Genomic DNA, 19,780 nt, shown 5'->3' with positions numbered 1-19,780 from the left:
AACATTACTGGTGGGTGGTAACCCCACGCATGTATTGTTCGACTTTGGGGCGACCAACAGTTTTGTGACAACTGAGGTGATCGACCAGTTTGAGAAAGGGTTTGAGGAAGAGGAAGTTAGTGTTATTGTTCACACTGCTGGTAACCAACCACCTTTGGAGACCTAGAGGATATTGAAAGGAGTGTCAGTGGTCGTGCATGACACAAATCTCCCATCAAATCATCTTGTTATGCTGTTGAACAGATTTAAAGTCATTTTAGGTATGGACTGGCTGTTAGGGTAAGAAGCTTAGCTTGACTGCAGTAAGAGTAGAGTGATAATGGAGAGAGGAGGCGAGCCACCTCTAATCTTCCATGGGATTAGCCCAAGCAGAGGGGCATATTTCGCATCGCCCATAAGAGTTGGAAACTTGATTGAGCAAGAGAGCGTTTATCTTGTCACTCTTACCACTGTTGGGGGAGGTGACATAAAAGATTTGAATGTTGAGGACATTGATATAGTCAAAGACTATGGAGACATGTTCAGGCCATTAGAAGTATTGCCTCCACCGAGAAGTCATCCTTTTACTATAAACCTGGAGTCAGGTGGAACTCCAATTGCTAAGGAGCTGTATCAAATGGCCCCAACCAAGTTAGCCAAACTAAAGACTCAATTGGAGGATTTACTTGAGAAGGGATTTATTCAATCAAGTTCATCACCATGGGGAACCCCAATTTTGTTTGTCAAAAAGAAGGATGGGAGTATGCGGTTGTGCATAGACTACCATGGGATAAACAATATCACTATCAAGGACAAATAACCACTCCCGCAAATTGACGAGTTGTTAGATCTACTCAGGGGAGCAATTTGGTTTTCCAAGATCGATTTAGCCTCATGCCATCACAAATTTCCAATCTTTGAGTCTGACGTAATGAAGACTGTGTTTTCGATAAAGACGGCCAGTACGAGTTCATAGTGATGCCTTTTGGGCTCACCAATGCGCCGACAGCATTCACGCGATTGATGAAATGACTATCTGGACCAGTTAGTGATAATATTTATCGATGATATCCTCATTTACTCTCGTACGAAGAGCATCAACATCATTTAGAGAAAGTGTTGGAGCGACTAAGGGAACAAAGGTTGTTCGCAAGGTTTAGTAAGTGTAAGTTCAGGCAGAGAGAAATTAGATTTCTTGGCCATCGAGTCTCGGAGCAAGGAGTATTTGTCGATCCCGAGAAGATAGATGCGATTCAAGAATGGCCGAAACCTACGTTGGTGACGGATGTTTGGAGTTTCTTAGGACTCCCAGGATATTATCAAAAATTCGTAAAGGGGTTTTCATCAATAGCTAAACCCTTGATGCGACTTACCGGTAAAGGAGTTCCGTTTATTTGGAGTAAGGAAGTGGAAGAAGCATTTGAGAAATTGAAGGAATCGTTGACAACAGCCCCGATTTTGGCTCTACCAGAGCCAAACCAACCATATGCAGTCTACACAAATGCATCGAGGGTTGGCATAGTATGCGTTTTGATGCAAGGGGATAAAGTGATCACCTATGCCTCAAGACAGCTTAGAAAGCATGAGGAAAACTATCCTACGCACGATTTGGAAATGGCTGCAGTTGTTTTTGCATTAAGGATATGGAGATCCTACTTGTATGGAGAGACGGTTCAGGTATTTTCTAATCTCAAGTGTAGAAAAAACTGTGAAAAATAGCATAAAACGTCATTTGCTAATCATGTGTAGAGTATTTAAAAGGAGATAAAATACCATATCAAACCAGATTGAGTAGCCAAAAACCAGGTGTCAAGCAACACGGGGGAGGTAGACAGCTGGTCATAGACCATCAGAATCTTTAATAAATCCAACGGTCAAGCAACACATGGGAGGTAGACCGCTGGTGGTAGACCACTAGATCCTCGATAAAGCCAGCAATCAAGCAACATAGGGGAGGTTGACCACTGGTAGTAGACCACCATAATCGTTGATAAAGCCAGCAGTCAAGCATCACAGGGGAGGTAGACAGCTGGTAGTAGACCACCAGAATCTTCTGTGAAGCCTTTGTCTTCTCTCACTTCTTTTATGTTTGTTTTCACCAATAATTGCTCATTTTCTTCCAAAGTGCCCTAAAACCTGTAAAGACTCGATAAAAAGTTAAAAGACTCTAAAAACATACTTTGACTCAATAAAAGATATAAAATAAGAATGATTAAAAGACTGAAAACTGATAAAAAAACACCATATATCAATGCAATCTCTCAAGGGGTTTACTAGCTACAAAACTTGAAGAAAATTTGGGAAGCTGAGCACAGTTTCCAAGCCTGTATGCTTTATAAAGCTTGTTGGTCCGTTTATTTATTGATATCTCTTGAGTAGTTGACAAGTGTTGTGAAACCTCTGCACTCTGATGCTCCAAACGTTTGTGCCAAACTTCATCACTAGTAGAAAGTTATCTTGTAGAATAATAGGTTTCAACACATAGTGATCTTTATTCGGGTTTTCGATTGGGAGGAGCTGCTTCGTATGCTTGTCCTTAACACGCACACCATCAAAGTCAAATCTAAAAGAACAAGGATAATCTGAACCCAACCTAGATATGGATAGAAGAGACTAAGTAACATTCGGGCAGACAAACACAACGTTAAGAGGAAGATATTTAACTATCAACGTCTAAAGTTGAACAGATCCAATGTGAGTTCTTAGGCAAGAACTAACCATTTCCAACCATTCCAGAATCGTGGCTTTGATAAGATTGTGCATGTTGCAGATTTGCAGTGGAGTTAGTAATGTGAGTTGGATCCACAATCAAGAAGCCACTTATTTCCTGTGTTCTGGTCTCCCTCATACACCCTCATTGCAGCTAAATCAGTAGGTAACTTCGGATGAACAAAAGATTCATTGTAATGATTGTAGCTTTTGAGAGTAATACTTTCCACATATTTGAGAGGTTGGCCGCGAAGAATTATTGTTCTCACTATTCTGACTACTAGCATGCTGCTGGAAACCGCGATCTAAGGTGTAATCATTTCATTTGCCTCGATAGCCACCACTAGATCCAGACCTGCCTCCTCTGTTATTAGATCCTCCTCTATCGAAGTAGCCTTTTCCAGCTTGGAAGGCAAGATGTGGCGTAACGGTGGAAGCAGTAAAGTATGCTTTCAACTTATCATCAAGCTGAATCACTTTAAAGAACCAGGCAACAAATCCATAAGAGTGTTCTATGATAGTAGTAACAGCTCATACTCTTTGCCTAGACCAGGAAGTAATCCATATATCTTTTCTAACTCAGTCATAAGAAAGCCAATAGAATCATGTTGATCAAAAATCTGGTTCATTTCATTAAGATACTCTTCCGTAGGTCTTCCATACGATAGACCACTCGCAACGCTGGTTTAAACAGAGAGCCAAAAATCTACGCCATGACTAGTTAATCGTTTCTGACCCATTTCATGAACTCCGATCCGAATTTGGTTCTTTAGACAGACCTTGACCATTATTGATAGAACGAGTAGCTGCTGGTCGAGGAATCAAACCATTAATATATCCGAGTAAAATTTTAGGGTGAAATAAAGGATTCAAAATTGAGTTTTCTATAAAAGTTATTTGGACTTTGTAAGCTTGAGAGTCACAACCTATGAGATAGATAAAGGAGCGGAAGAAAAAGAATCAGTGTAGCCATGATCGTATTATCGACGCTATGATACCATAAAAGCATGGGATAAATCCCTAGAAAACTTGGAGAAAGAAGACTCAAAAGGATAACTTCATTCTTATCTTCACTCATTATATCACATATTCTATATATAGTATAAAATAGAATAAGGATTACTATGTTTGGATTGATTCCTGACAAGTGTCATCATTTGCATAGAATTGGAGATGTAAAAACATCGAATTTGTTCTTCACTTGGGTGTAATGTTAGCTGTAAATGCTAGTTTGACTGTACGAATTGCCGCACATGCATGGTGTGAAAGAGGTTACTTTGTTACCGTTGGAGAAGCTGCATTGTGCTTTGTTCAATTGTTAAGGCCCATTGTTTTCTACTGGACAAAAGCTTCAATGGGCTTTGGAGTGATGTCCTCTACAAACACTCTTAGTTCCTTGAATTTTGTTTTGCAGCAGTTGACAAACTAACACTAAGCATGAATAGGCCCGGCCCACAAGGGAAGTCACTGAAACCAAAGATTCGGGCTTTAAATTTTGAAGGTATTTTCTAATGAAAAATCTGTTAAGCAATATATATGTAAAAAAAAACTTCTTTTTTTTTGTAAGATATTTATAAGGCTATTTTTACTTAGAAATCTTTTAAGCAATTGAAACAACCTAACCCATTTTTTTCTATATATATTCTAATATCTAGTGATCTCATAATCACTATCAACCTACCCCCAAATAATAACAACAGCGGATAACAAATTTTCAACTCCATTAATCAATAGCAATTAAAGAAATAACATAATATCAATTCCGACAACAATCCAGAACATAACTAATCATAAATCCAACAACCCTGGCATCCGTTCTAGACCACTAAGTTCTACTATAGCATCCTAACAAAGACATAGAGTAAACAACCGAGCCTCTAAAACATCCTCCTCTTCATAACCTTGATTCCGCGATCACACTTTGCGTTTACCTGCGCCACAACACAAAAGAGAGGCGTAACTATATACCAGAAATACTTAGAGAGGAAATCCTTCTATCTATTGGGCTATACACACAAGCAATAAGATCTCTCATGCCACAATCAACAAACAATAAAACAAACCAGGCAATGCACGACGCAACATGAAGTAACCGGTTGCTGCAGAAGGGTGTCGTCCGACACTGGTCATCTGGTGTTGACCGACACCATGCTCGACATTCCCCAAATCCCTAACAGTGTCGACCGACACCACCACATGGTGTCAACTGACACTTGTCAAGTCCTTGAGTCGTCCTCGCGTTGGTGTCGACCGACACCGTTACCGAGCATCGAATTCCTTCGAACAGAACCTCCGAATCTTGCCTCCAAGCTTCTCCTTTTTGTTCCACACGATCCCAACTACGAATCCAAGCCTCGTGAGCCACGAAAAACTCACAAACAACCAAAAGAAACAACCAAACAACACAAAAAGTCACAAAAACAGAGATCTTAGCTTAGATAAGCCAAACAACGAAGCTAGCACAACAACAACGTTCCCACCACGTCCCTAGCCTTGAATCCCCACTCTCCAGGAAGAAAACTCACTCACAGGACAAAGGATCTACCAAAAACCTGAAGAACAGTATCTGGAAACTCTCTTTCTTCTTTGCTTTCTAAAAGGGTGAAAACGGCTAAAAGCACGAAGGAAGAATTAAACTCTCTTTCTTCTTTGCTTTCGAGGGCTTGCCTAAACCAAGCACGCGAACCGGAGAATTAAAATTGAACCGATTAACCTATTTGCAATTGGTGTCGATTAACACCATCACTAGTGTCAATCGACACCCTCACTATATTTCCAAAAATTTGGATCATGGATATTACAGCAATATAGATGTAGAAAGATTTTTTTTTTTTTTTTAAGATATGTAAAAAGTCTATAATGTGATTTTATATTTGTTACTGTTAGTTATAACTTTTTTTAATATGTGAAAATGGAACATTTTTTTATTTTTGTGTAGGGCACTCCTAAATGCCGACCAGCACTTAGCATGACCATGTTTATCATTCTTGAACAGCTTTTTCTTTTTTTTTTTGTTTAGTCTCAAGCTTAAATATCTCCAAGTGTATTGTCCTGAGCTAATCCACAATAAATATGGTAATAATCTTCAAAGAGGTAGAAATAAAATTATAATACTTGCACCACACAATATCTAATTCTCCAAAACCATAACACATAGAAAATTACCGCATTCACAAATACTTTATCAGTTGTCATCATCTGGCACGTAAGAAAGAAGAATTGTTCTTTCATAAAGTTGTGAAAAGCAAAGTTTCTAAAAATGTCATTGGGTATCTAAGGCCCGTCTCAATATCTTTGAGGCCTCTAGCAAAAGAGGAAAAAAATCTTTTAATAAAAAAAATTGGCAAAATTAGGCATTTTAATCTTAAGAATTATTTTGAAATTTAATATTAGACCTATGACAGTTGCCTACTTTGCATGAGTAGAGATGGGCCGGTGAAGCTGATCCTCAGTTGAGGACGAGAGTTGAGTGAAGACGAGAAGCTAGCTTCTAGAAGTATGCAAGAAAGTAGACGAAAACAAAACTGGTAATGTATATTAAAGGTTTGTGCATGAGAGATGCATGTTCCAGGAATTGCAATGTGTACTATAAATATGATGACGAACTTATTAAAGTATAAATAGAATCCGATTCCTTTTTTTTGTTATTAAGCCAAGATTATTTTCCAAATTTTAATTTTTATGCCCCTTCGGCCAGTCCGGCCCATAAATCCATTTTTTGCTTCAATTAACCTTTTTCACCTATGCCTGATTTTGTGCATGTTTTCAGCACATTGTTGCTGCGTGACTTGGAGTATTAGTGAATCTACTCAAAGAAATGTGCTAAATGTGTTAGATGTTCATGTTCGTGAAGTGACAAACAATGAAACAAATGTATAGCAATTATTTCTTTATTTTTAACTTTTGGGAGAAAAAATTACTGTCTATTTTTTCACCGTAAAAAAATGTCTCAAATTTTAATTTATAGTCTCTTGGTAAAATAAAATATGTACTTAAAATGTAAATGGTCTTAATCAACAAAACTTTATATATAAAAAAAAAACCATACACATAATTTTGAGGGAAAAAAGCGAAAATGGAATGGTTTTTTTTTTTTTTTCGGGCAAAAATGTAAAGATAGATAGTAAAATACATCTTGACTAAACATATTTTTCAAATCAATAAAATTTTAAAAGTTTGAAGGTTAATAGAAAAGTCTGATTTATCCGGCTCAATATTATTAGGTGTCCGAAGTTTTCGTAAAATGAAGCCTTAAACCTTTTTTTAGTAGAATGAAGTATAACTTTTCAGATGCATTTTTCTCAGTTAAAGAAACTATATACAAAAATAATAACAACGAATAGAAACTGGCGGACCATCATTTAATTCCCTCCAAAATGTTTTCTAGAAAATTACGAATCTCTCTTCAAAGTAAAAGGTCTTCATGGGACATTTCAAACGTAGTTACGTGGCAGCCCATACGCCAAAAATTTACAAAAAGATTTGTCGGACATTCATGTATACTCACTCATGCTCAATAGCTTTTCACACATTTAAATATCATCGTTAAATGTAGATACGTCTCATTACTTCGTCAACGTCATAGTCATTTATAGAAACGCAATAAATATGAGCCGGTTGCTTACCCAACAATTAATAATTTTAAACTATTTTTATAAGAAAATGGATAAAGTATATATATTTATATCATATTCATCCAGTCATCCTGCATTTTTCTCGATCTTTCGTCATCAGAATGTCCATTATTTATTCAATAAATATCACAAATTTAGGATACTACTGACTATGAAATTAATGTAACTGCTGGAACAAAAATTCGGAAGTTCATAAAAAGCTAAAACACGTCGCTTGATAAGGACGATCAAGATTTCATTACATATATATATATATAGATAAAATTAAAAAAATATATAATATTAAGAAGTTATAATCATGATAAATAATATAGTGGAAGGTTACATGAGTAAGCTACTAATCACTGCAGCTTCAGGGCTATCTTCATCAACTGAGTCGAGAAGCTGCGACAAACGGTCACTGAGATTGTCAACCTCTCTATGCAATTTTCTTATGTAGTTGCATGTCTCTTGCAGTACCTTCGATGCTGACACCTGTTTTGAGCACAAATAATAGCGTTAGCAAGGATTGCACATTTTCAACAAACATCATTAAGAGTCAAGTCAAGTATGAAAAATACATGTACGGACATCACAAGACATGACTTTATAGACGTTTTAATTTCTTCAAAATGGAAAACAAAAAAAGTTGTCAGGAGTCAAAAGTATAGACTTTTTTTGGTTTCTTTTGTATGATTTATATGTCTTCTCCCATTTTTTGTTTTCCTTTTTTTTCTGTTTTTTATATGTGAAGAGGTTAAATGGGAATATACCTTTTCGGAACGGCGCCGTTCACGAATCTCCGGTAAAAACTGACGGAGCTTGCCAACGAGGTCGATAATCTGGTCATCAGAGATGCTTGAAGCACTCGAAGATTGTCTTGGTCTTCTGCTTGACATTTTCTTGTTTCTTCGTTTTGTTTAGTTTGTAATACTACAATGCCCCAAGAAAAAGACCTTTAAGTTGTGTGCTTTATCTCTCTAATTTTCTAGATTGGAATCTAGAGAAGATATATAGAGAGAGAAGGGTTGTACTAAGAAGAGAGCTATAAAGGAAAGTGGAAGAAGCTATATATAAAGGGTTTATGTTAACTCCACAATAGTTGTATATTGTGTTGAATAGGTGTGAAAGAAGAAAAGGAAGAGCAAGGAAGAGAGAAATTTGTAAGAAAGTGTTTCGGATTATAGAGACAGTTAGAGATATAAAGAAAATGAGAAAGTGATAAGAGAGAATTTAAAGAGGTCAAGGACCACAAGAAAGAGAGAGAACAGAGCAATAAACCTAGACAATGATGTAAGGGGAGAGAAAGAGATTTGAATATTTGATAACCTCTTCCCAAAACCGTTTAAAGAATATAGTCACCCTAGACGTGAAATTTATGTTAGAGTTCTAAGTGAATTTTTCTATTATTAAAGATAAGTAATACACAACTTGTTTTACTAAAGACACATATTTGGCCATTTCAAAATGTATATTTTAAACTAAATGTTGGTTTTTACACTATAATACTATTCATGCAATACAATCATATAACTATTTACGTAGCTAAATTTATTTATACGAAAATATGTTACCGACGACAATAATTTAGAAAACTAGTACAATATTAATAATTCAAACTATTGTATATAATATAGTTATGCTGAATAATAGACGATGGTTTTGGATTTTGTAATGGAGGAGGATAGATGTAAAAAGCTGAATGTTCCCAAAGCTGGTGCTGAAGTTGAAGTGGGATTTAAGTGATGTGTTCCATGTTGAGTTAACAATGTGGCCCTTTATGTGCATGTCACTAAAAGGCAATACCATGTGATGACATTGACTTTCTATTTTCATTTCATTACTATTTACGATTTTATCCCACTTTCGATTAATAGAAAGATCTAGAATTGATCCAGGAAATTTGAATTGATCGATCATCTTAATTACGAAATTAAAAACTCAACATAGCAATCCATCCATTTAAGATTGCAAACCTAACTTTATGTCATGTATGATCCATTTCGATGAGTTGGTCTAGTTGAATCAGTGTGGTCGCTTAAAATTTACAACACATTGTTGCAGACAGTAGCAAGACTGCAAGAGAATGTTTAATTAATATTTTTTTTTTCTGTTAAATCGTGAGTTCTGAACTTTACCCGTAATCTTTGTCCATCTTTTTTTTTTTACATCAATGTTTTTCTATATAGAAATTAAGATAGGAAATGAGTGATTAGTTTATATGTATTTTTTATTCATTAATTTTTTGAAATTAAAATAATAAGAAAAAACTGATATAACAAATTGTGAAAATTGGGTTTTAGAAAAGAATTATATATATAAACAGCATGGACGACTTGTTTCAGTCATGCAATCGATTACCCAAAAAAAGTAGTCATGATAAGTTCGTCTGCTTCCGAAGTTATCTCCTATGTTTCGGAAGCTTGAGATTTAGTATACTCGATGTTAAACGGCATGCATGTCCCATGTGGTTGCTTAAGATCTCAGATTATTATGCCACTTTAGATTCTAAATCATGATTATCACGGGGACACACAAAGGTACTTAATTACGTCCTTTATTTGTGTACATTGTTTGCATGACATAGAAAAGTGTCAATAAATTATGAAAAGTCTAGTAATTAATTAGTAGTAGTATTTTTATTCAACTCATGAACCTTGTTTGACGTTTTAACAACTAACGACTAAAATAATAGCTAACTGAACGATGTCTTCTCCTCCAACTTCCAAGCTGATAGGGAAATATCTACCAGAATTACTAATCAAAAAAGTAAAACCTAAGGAGAAATTCGTAATTATTAATCGCTAATAGTACAGTTTAAGATTGTGTATTCTATTTTCGTTTCTTAGTTATGATTTAGAAATTTAAAACAGTAGACGGAGGGGAATATATTTATTCGTTTATTATATACGATTCACACATATTATCGGATTTAAATATAAAGGGAAAAAAAACATATCAATCAAGTTGTTCATACGAATTATTTTATCTTATTTATATCTCGTTCTTTAATTATGGGGACAACTAAAGTATGTGATTGTTAAATCTTTGTTTGCCTAAGCTTCACATCACATTGATTATTTTTGTAATAACATGGTTGTTTTATATATCCTCTGTTTGAATGAAAAGGTATTAAACACATCTCAATTAAGTAAGAAAAACAATTAGTTGTAGTCTAACTGTACTGTACGTATTATTGATCATTGAACTTGGGAAATTGTTATTTTTTACAATGGTGACTAGAATAATGAAATACAAGGAAGACAATGTTAGTCTAAGGAGCTAAAATATGATAATGGTTAATGAGTCAAACACGAACAAGTAGGTTCAAGTCCACTTGAAAGAAAGAATATTTGCAAAGAGAATAGACTAAAAGCTGATTTTAGATCCAGAGATATAAGAGTCTAGGTCTGAAAGTACTTCATGGTTATCAAAAAAAAGTTGAATGATAACTATAATTACTATGATATTAGGTATATATAGTTAACAAAAGTTGAATGTATAACATTTTGAGTGACCGCGACGTAAACAGTCAAATGTCTTTTGTTGTTTTATTTGAAAGAAGACAAATAAGACCTAGACTATAATTTGAATAAAATAAGACGTTGAAAAAAAAAAAAAAAAAAGAAGACAAATAAGACGTTCGGGAAAAAAGGAAAATACGCGCACTATTCCTTGCTTCTTAGTTTTATGGCTTATAGCTAGGTTGAGAAAAGTACTCAAGACGAATTTTCCATTCATACGTAATTATAAGAGTAACGTTTAACAATTCGTACGTAATTTAAAGAGTAATTATACGGCAAAGAATATTAAAAACTTATACGTTTTATTCATCACGTTCGTTTGAATATATAATATATTATTGTTATAAAAAAAACAAAAAACCTTTCAATTAAATAAGCCATATAGCCATCTTGACTTGTTGTATAATTATAGGTGGTAAACATTTTTTTTGTTTTTTTTTTTGAATTTTTCAATTAGTCAGTTTTGTTGTTGCTATCGATTTTTGGAGATTATGGAAGAGTAAAGTCAATATCCGATAACGATATCTATATCCGCGGATTTAAATTATTTAAATTTGTTCTCTGATGAATATTTTGAATACACAAAGCATGCATTGCATACCAATAATGATATTGTAATTGCTGAGCTAGTGTCTCATATAAGATTTGGGGTTATATATAGCATGCATTTATAATGACTTTGAAGAACTACTGACCATAAAAATACACCTCATATATCAAAGTCAAGAGCCCTTGTTTGAGAAACTTCGTTTCCTATATCTGAAAAGAAGCTAATCACTATGTTTTGACTCTGCCTTTTTCCCTTCAAACTTGGATTTGTTTGGACAAATTTTGCAATTATAACTCTTAGATTTGATTGATACAGCCAAACTTGTGCTGACTACATCTTTTCTTCTTAATAAGATTTTAATTTTCAGTGAGAAAAAAAAAGAATCTAACCAAAAACTCTATTCATTTAAAAAACAATGCAGGTAAATGCAGACATTATGCGTATATGTGTCTGTATTATACATGAAAATATAGTTATTCTAACTTAATAGCTAAGGGAGATGCAACATGTTAGTCCATGTGGGTTTCACGTACTAAATGTTAGGCCTCTTAGGCTCCACGATGTTTCTATGTCCAACGATGATTTTTTTCCATCAATTTTGGTCCATTCAAACATAATGTAACAAAATAGGATTATTCAAATTTAAGTTTATTTATACATAATAAGAAAAGCAGCCTTATGCAATAATTGAATCTCCCAGTGCAACTATTTTAGTATATTTTCATTTGGTTAGTAAAAAAAATTATACATAGGTTTATGCTGCGGAATCAACGTGGTTTAAGCTTTACGATGTTACTAAAATGCGTAATAATATACAAAACAGCATGCTATAATAGTGATTTTAACGAGTCATCTATACGTCTCCAAATTATTATAAGTAGAATACTGTATAATATATTTGCGATAACTAAAAAAAGTTCGTTCAAAGAAATGAAATTATGCCCCGACAAAATACTTAATGATGTTTAAGCACACTTTCACCTACCTTTGCTTTAGTCACAACAAAAATACTGATTGGTCAATTTAGCAATTAATTATTTTTATAACTCCTACTTCTGCTGCCTTTAACAGTTTTACCAATGCCAAATGAAAAGTGTTTTATGATAGTATAAATTGGCAATCGCTAAACTAAATCAAGAGATAATGTTTGACTAGTTTAAGCGTAGCAAATGTTAGAGCATGCCCATCGTACCGATGGAAGCCACTTACTCCACTCAAACGGTCGATCACTACACATGCAACAGAGGTATGTTTCCAAGCACCGGTTTACCACCTCAGTTTGTCCATCACTCTATGGGTGATAGGCACTGGAAAAGTTCAACTCCACCCCTTGTAATGTGAATAATTCTCTCCAAAATGTACTCAAGAATATCTTGTCTCTGTCGCTGACAATAGACTTAGGACAACCGTGAAGTTTGAAGATGTTGTCCATGAATGCCTAAGCTACCGTCATTGCTGTATAAGGTGTGACAGAGACACAAACCGAGCTGCCTTACTCAACCTATCAACGACCACCATAATCACGTCTTTCCCGCAGATTCCGGCAACCCGTCTATGAAATCCATGGATAGATCAGTCCACAGAGTTTCAGGAATTGGTAATGGTTGTAGCTCACCAGGACTCGCCACCGTTTCATACTTGCAGCATTGACATACAGTACAGGCTCGGATATAAGCTTGAATGTTCTTCAACATCCCTTTTCCAGTAAAATAAAACTGTAACACATTGGAGAGTTGCGTCTCTACCCGAGTGACCACTACTGCCCGCGCAATGCAACCACTAAAGAATAGAAGTCCGCAGCTCCTGCTTTTTGGGTACCACGATCTTGCTTTTTCGACGCATAATCCCCTGAGCCCAAGAGTAATGTTTCTTCACCAACGGATTCTGTTTAAGAGCCTCGATGATGTTCTTCACCTCCCCATCCTGTTCATATTGATTCTGAATTTCCATGTGGAGAACCTCTGCTCCCTCTACTCTTGACAATGCATCGGCAACCAAATTGTCCTTTCTTGCCTTATACTGAATTTCAAAATCAAATTCCAGAAGCTTCGGTAACCGGTGCTGTTGTATCGGTGTGTTCAGGCGTTGCTCCAGTAGGTATTTAAGACTCCGTTGATCTGTCTTGATTACAAAGTGGTTAGGAAGAAGGTAATGACGCCATTTCTGAACTGCAAACACCACTGCTAACAACTCTTTTTCATAAATGGAGAGAAGTAACTGTTTCCCTTTCAAATGACGACTGATGTAAGCTAGTGGATGCCCTTCCTGCATCAGTACTGCACCTATTCCCCGAGAGTTAGCATCTGTTTCCACCAAGAATGGTTTGTCAAACCGAGGCAATGCCAACACTGGGGCTTCGCATAATGCTCTCTTCAATGCCTCGAAAGCTTGTTGAGCTTCGTCTTTCCATAAAAATGCATCCTTCTTGGTCAACACTGTCAATGGACGAGCTATAGTCCCGAAGTCACGAAAAAACCGTCTATAGTAGCCCGCTAAGCCCATAAACCCTCTCAACTGCTTCAAGTTCCCTGGTACAGGCCACTCTGCAACTGCAGCTACTTTACTCGGATCTGTAGACACACCATGACCCTAGATATAATGACCAAGATATTCCACCCTGTCTGTAGCAAAACTACACTTGCTTCTTTTCGCGTACAACTGACTCTCCTCCATCAACTGAAAAACAGCTCTCAAATGTTCAACAGGCTCTCCCTTCGTAGCACTATATATCAGTATATCATCAAAAAAATGAGCACAAATCTCCTCAAATACTTCATGAATACCGTATTCATCAAGTTTTGGAAAGTAGCAGGGGCATTGGTTAAGCCGAAAGGCATAACCAAATACTCCTAATGCCCACTGTGGGTCTTAAAAGCAGTTTTATGCACGTCTGTAGGGTTCATTCGCACTTGATGGTAACCTGCTCTCAAGTCAATCTTTGAATAAACGCTCGACCCTCCTAACTCATCCAACAAATCTTCAATCAGAGGAATGGGAAACCTATCCTTCACCGTTAAGTCATTAAGGCCCCTATAGTCGACGCAAAGTCTCCATGTACCATCCTTCTTCTTAACTAGTACTACCGGTGATGCATATGGACTGGAGCTTCCCTAGATTGTGCCTGCTACCAACATCTCTCCCACCATTTTGTCAATCTCGTTTTTCTGGTTAACATCATAGCGCTAAGGCCTGATATTAACAGGATTTACTCCTTCCTTTAATGGGATTTTGTGGTCATGGGTCACTCTGAAGGGTGGTAGAGTTGTAGGTTCTTTGAAAACATCCTCATACTCTCATAATACTTCCACAATCTCCGTTCCTTCCACAACATCTTGTTCCTCCGCTTGAACACTGCACAACCTCATTTCCTCCACATTACCAACCTCTGTTGCATAAATCATAGAAATCACGCTTCGTGATCCTTGAACTTTTTTACTTTGCTGGCTTTGACCTCCCGAACAGAACCTGGTTTAATTCCATGTAACATCACCCTCTGCTTCCCGTATTTAAAACTCATCTCCATTTCCTTAAACTCCCATGATATAACGCCCAAAGTCCGAAGCCATTGAACTCCCAAGACCATGTCACAACCTCCCAGTGGAATCAACATAAATTCAGCAGTGAATGTTGTGTTCTGAAATGTCTACTGAAAGTTGTAAACTTCTCCACTTACTACCAATTTCATCCCATCTGCCACCGATACACGAGTCATTTGAGAAGAATAAACTACACAACCCAATCTCTCTGCAGACCGTGGGTCCATGAAGTTATGAGTCGAGCCTGAATCGATGAGCATGAAAATGATCCTCTTCCCGTACAATCCTTTAACCCGCATCGTGTCATATTCTTCCACTCATGACAGTGCACTCACTGACACTCGAGGTGTGACCTCCCCCGTACCATTACTCTCTTCTTCGTCATCACTTTCTTCATCTTATGCTTCAAATAGTGGTCTAGAGTGTACTTTTCATCACAAAAGTAACACAACCTTTTAGCACGCCTGTCACACATCTCAGCATTAGATAAAAGTTTCTTAGATCCCAACCCATCAACCTTATCTTCCGTTTTTTTCTCAAAATAACCCCCTGATGACGGTTCCTTCTTCACTCCAAGTATCCCCTTACCATTATTGTTTCCCACAGGTGCTTTACTCGGTGTCCAACTCTGCTGTGTAGGCTTCAGAGGATGTGCTTTCTCATAGAGTCGACCCAACATCAAGCAATGGTGCACCGTTTGTGGTTGAAACATACGAACATGCATTTGAGTATCCACTCTCAAGCCTGCAAGGTACCCACTAACCAAATAATCTTCAGACATGTTGACCCTCGTTCTAAGCAGCTCAAATTTCTTATGGTAATCAACAATACCATCAGTCTCATGTAACCGCTTAAGCTCAGCAATATGATCCTCCAACACATCGTCAAATCTCTCCTTAAGTTTCATTTTATAATCATGCCAATCACGCAACAAATGACAATAGAGATTAGACTGTACCAACGCATGATGCCAATGAGCCGCGTGGCTGTCAAAATGCACAGCTGCCATTTTGATCTTACTCGAGTGTGGTATTCGATCAAATTCAAAGAACTCCTCCACCTTGAACAACCACTCTTTCACCCCACTACCATGAAAACGAGGAAAATCTATCTTACCGATCCTGGTCATGGTGTCGTAATAAACAAAGGATCCTGTTCCCAACTTACAAGAGTCTAGAATTCAGAAACAACTCCGGTAAGCTGAGCTCAACACTGTTACAGAGATATCAGAAAAGAGAGAGAGAGATTACAAAAGATCTTATTCTTAGATAAATCGTAATGGGGAAGATGAAGCATCGCTCTTCCTTCTTAAGCTGAACGACTCATGTGTGACAGCTCAATGTGACAGCTCACTATCTGCTACGTCAATGTTCCGTTAGCCACAAAAAAAGATTCTTCACCTGATTAAGCAGATTGTATCAGGTATGGATCTCACATGTGTCCCCTGATTTATTCATTTATTCACTAGGTAAATACAAAAATAGGAATCCCTGTAACATATAAGTTTTGATCGGTATCCAGATTGTATCAGGTATGGATCTCCATTCGTTCTAGGTTTAAAGCTTTTGTGGGACTTTCTTTATTTGTTGTAAGGATCCGTCTTTTAGTATTGGTGAATTTTGATTTCGTCGATTTGGATAAGTTGATTCATGTTTCTTTGTTTATGGTACATTTGATGTCTCTGTTCGTTTATGGTAGATTTGGGTCTGTCTGTTCTAAGATGACATGAGATTTAATTCTCTCTATCTCTCTATCTGTTTTGTTATATCTCTGAATCAACATTCTACTATGTTTGTGTTTAGTTTATGAATCAACTTATTCAGATCCATTGTTGGTTGGAAGTTTATGTTTGTGCTTAGTAAATGGAGGGGTACATTACAATCGTATCAATTAGTTTTCTTTGAAGCAGATGAAGTATAAGAATGAAACAACAATGGACTTAATACATTTATAGTTATGACTGACAGTAGTATGTATACAAGACTTGTGGATGTAATTGTAACTGTAGAAATAATTTTTGTGTCAGATTAAAAGAGAGTTCCATGCTCATCCGTTGGAAGGAGATATACTGCCCTGGTCATGACGATGACGGAACTGCCAAGTGTTGCAGCTGTGAAAGATTAGAGGTATACTCTTATTGATGATTGGTCTAAGTCATAACGGAAATTAAAGAAAGCCTTGGCTTGTAGTAGTATTTGACTTGTAATGGTTCTTTGCAGTCTTATGGGACAAAGTATGTAATGCTTCCAGATGGTCGATGGCTATGTCGAGAATGTATGGAATGCGCTGTAATGGATACTGTTGAATGTCATTATTTACATTTGAAAATCCGTAAATTCTTCGAAGGCTTAAACAGGAAGATCCACAAAGAGTTTCCTGTTTTTTGGTAGAGAAAGAAGTGCTGAAGATAGCTGAAAAAGAAGAGAAGATTGTGAGTGCATTGTTTTCTAAACTGATGAAACTTGCCCATCTCTCTCTCTCTCTCTTTCACTCATATGTGTTGTAACTTTCAAGAGCGAGGTCACTGCAATTCTCATCTTATAACAATGTACTCGAAGAAGGATTATGCCCAGTCTTAGGCCAGATGTGGTTGGAGCCTCAGACACATACGCCAATCCAGACGTAGTAGTAGCAGCAGCAGCAGATGCATTAACAGCTAAGTGGTTCTGCTCTTGTGGATTTTGTCTTGAGTTTTGTTTGTTTGTAATTCTTTAAACACATTTTTAATAAATAAAATTAGACACCCAAAGATGACTAATGGGAGGACAAAAATTAAAAACAATGATGTGAAGAGATTAATATTAGTTTTAATATCATTAAAAGATAAAGACACTCATATGAGTATGTGTAATGACCATGCTCTTAAGTGTGGGTATGGGTTTGAGAGTTTGTAAAGATGGTTGCGTTTCAAAATGTTATGAAAATATTTATTCGATTGGTTTAGTGGTTGGAACATATACATTTGAAAATAACTTCTGATTAGTTGACTACAATTAAATACTCCTTACGTTTTTATATATGATTTTCTATAATTATGCACACAAATTAAGAAATTATCTAAATTTTATTTATTTTTAAATAAAAATATCATTTACTATTTATTTACACACAATTCAACCAATGAAAAAAGAATATGTATACTATATATGATTAAAACAAATAAAAACAAAATTATTTTTGTATGGATTTGTGAGAAAATCATCTATCTTAGAATTTAAAAAAAAAAAATCATCTAATAAATGAAAAGAGTATAAGATTTCAAAGAAACATAAAATTAATTTTGTATGGATTTTCTTCACACTTTTATTATACATCATCAAATGGCTTCTCTTCGCTCTGTGGGCGATTTTCTGGGCGAAAACCGTTTTCTTCATCGTGCCCCCTCCTTCTCCAATCTGGAGTGTCTTTCCGACAATCAAAATCAGTTTCTGTTTTTGGTTTGACGGTTTATCCATTTTACAGTTATCTGTTGACAGCTTTCTTCCCTCTTTTTCTCGTTTGAGAAATGCTTTGAAAAACCGCCATGGCCAAATCTCTACATAAACAACCTCTTTCTGTGCTGGATTCACTCACCAACACTTATTTCTCGCCAAACACTCTTTATAGAGAAAGAGATATGAGTGATAACACCCGGAAAAATTTCAAGAATTTAGACTTGGGTATCAATGATGCCCTGATTCCATTACCACCGGAGTTATGTGTTCACGCTGCCAACGTGAACCGTTTCTCCTTAATTGTGTCGGTTCTAAACCAAAAGAAACATAACCTACGAGCAATAATGGGGCAAATGCCAAAAGTATGGGGTTTTGTTGATTCATACCGTGGTCATATTCTAGGCGAGGGTAAGGTGTTGTTTATCTTCAAATTGGAAGAAACCCTCAATCTGGCATTGCGTCGGGGACCTTGGGCTTTCAATGTCTGGATGGTGTCGGTTCATCGATGGTACCCAAACATAACGGACGAGGCAATGAAGTTTATCCCCTTTTGGATACAGGTTCGTGGTATTCCGGTTCAATATCTCACAGCTGCTATGATTAATTACATAGGAACTAAGATTGTGTTAACTGGAATTACGACATTCCCCTATGGTTCATGAAGAACTTTCAATTTGCTGGTGGGGAGAACACAATTCTCAAATTCCGCTATGAGAGACATAAGAATATTTGCTCAAAATGTGGAGCATTGACGCATGATGCAAAAGACTGTCCTCTCTCCTTTGATGAACCTGAAAATGGTGATCCTCCCAATGACAATCCACCATATGACGATGGTCCTGGAAACAATGATGATGATGATTACTTTCCTCATCCTGATCTGTTTACTGAATGTGGTGGTTCAGACACAAACAATATCAACACCAATGCTCCAGAGGGATACATTCTAGGACTCCAGACTGTCACTCAAATCACGGAGTTCATCATCACTGAATTTGATGATTCCTCCTCACTAAGTGTGTTTGAAGAATCCGAACTAACGACAATGCAAATCAAGTCAGTATACAACTATCAAACTTTGCATCCCATTGAAATTGAATCAAATATAGTTTTTGTGGACTTCCTGATCGAGGCGTCGACTTTCCAGAGAGAAGAGAAGAGAAAAAAAGTTCATGTGAGTTTTCTAGGACCTTTTCTTGAATTTCTCTGTGTTGGTTGGTGAGATTCTTTTCTTGTGAGTGAGGATATAACGCTAAGAAAATGTGGGGGAGGTTTCTAAGGTGCTAGCTTCATCGTTTTAGGTTATGAATCTTCTTATTCTCAAGGTGAGTGCATGATTATAGCTAATCTAAACTGAGATCTCTATTTTGGTGTTTTGTGAGTTGTCGACTGATCCTTGCTTGTTTGTGTGATTTTTCTGCTTCCTATTGCTTTT

At 36.4% G+C, this 19,780-nt stretch overlaps 2 protein-coding genes across 2 annotated transcripts; one reads left to right on the top strand and one right to left on the bottom strand.

Moving 5' to 3' along the window:
- Positions 1 to 7,410: 7,410 nt before the first annotated feature.
- Positions 7,411 to 8,570, bottom strand: LOC104780117 (transcription factor PRE5-like). Its single transcript, XM_010504583.3, has 2 exons — positions 8,075 to 8,570; positions 7,411 to 7,796 (listed from the first exon to the last, which is right to left on the bottom strand). Exons 1-2 carry the CDS (start codon positions 8,198 to 8,200, stop codon positions 7,644 to 7,646), a joined length of 279 nt encoding a protein of 92 aa, XP_010502885.1. The 5' UTR covers positions 8,201 to 8,570; the 3' UTR covers positions 7,411 to 7,643.
- A 9,864-nt stretch (positions 8,571 to 18,434) lies between these two features.
- Positions 18,435 to 19,007, top strand: LOC147945725 (uncharacterized). Its single transcript, XM_087509345.1, has one exon. It carries the CDS (start codon positions 18,435 to 18,437, stop codon positions 19,005 to 19,007), a length of 573 nt encoding a protein of 190 aa, XP_087365471.1.
- The last annotated feature ends 773 nt before the right edge of the window (positions 19,008 to 19,780 follow it).

Source organism: Camelina sativa, chromosome 4 (genome assembly GCF_030686135.1).
Source record: "Camelina sativa cultivar CO46 ecotype springtype chromosome 4, ASM3068613v1".
Classification (NCBI taxonomy): Eukaryota; Viridiplantae; Streptophyta; class Magnoliopsida; order Brassicales; family Brassicaceae; genus Camelina; species Camelina sativa.
Note: the sequence above shows the minus strand (reverse complement) of the source record. Positions and strands in the feature narration are given on the sequence as shown.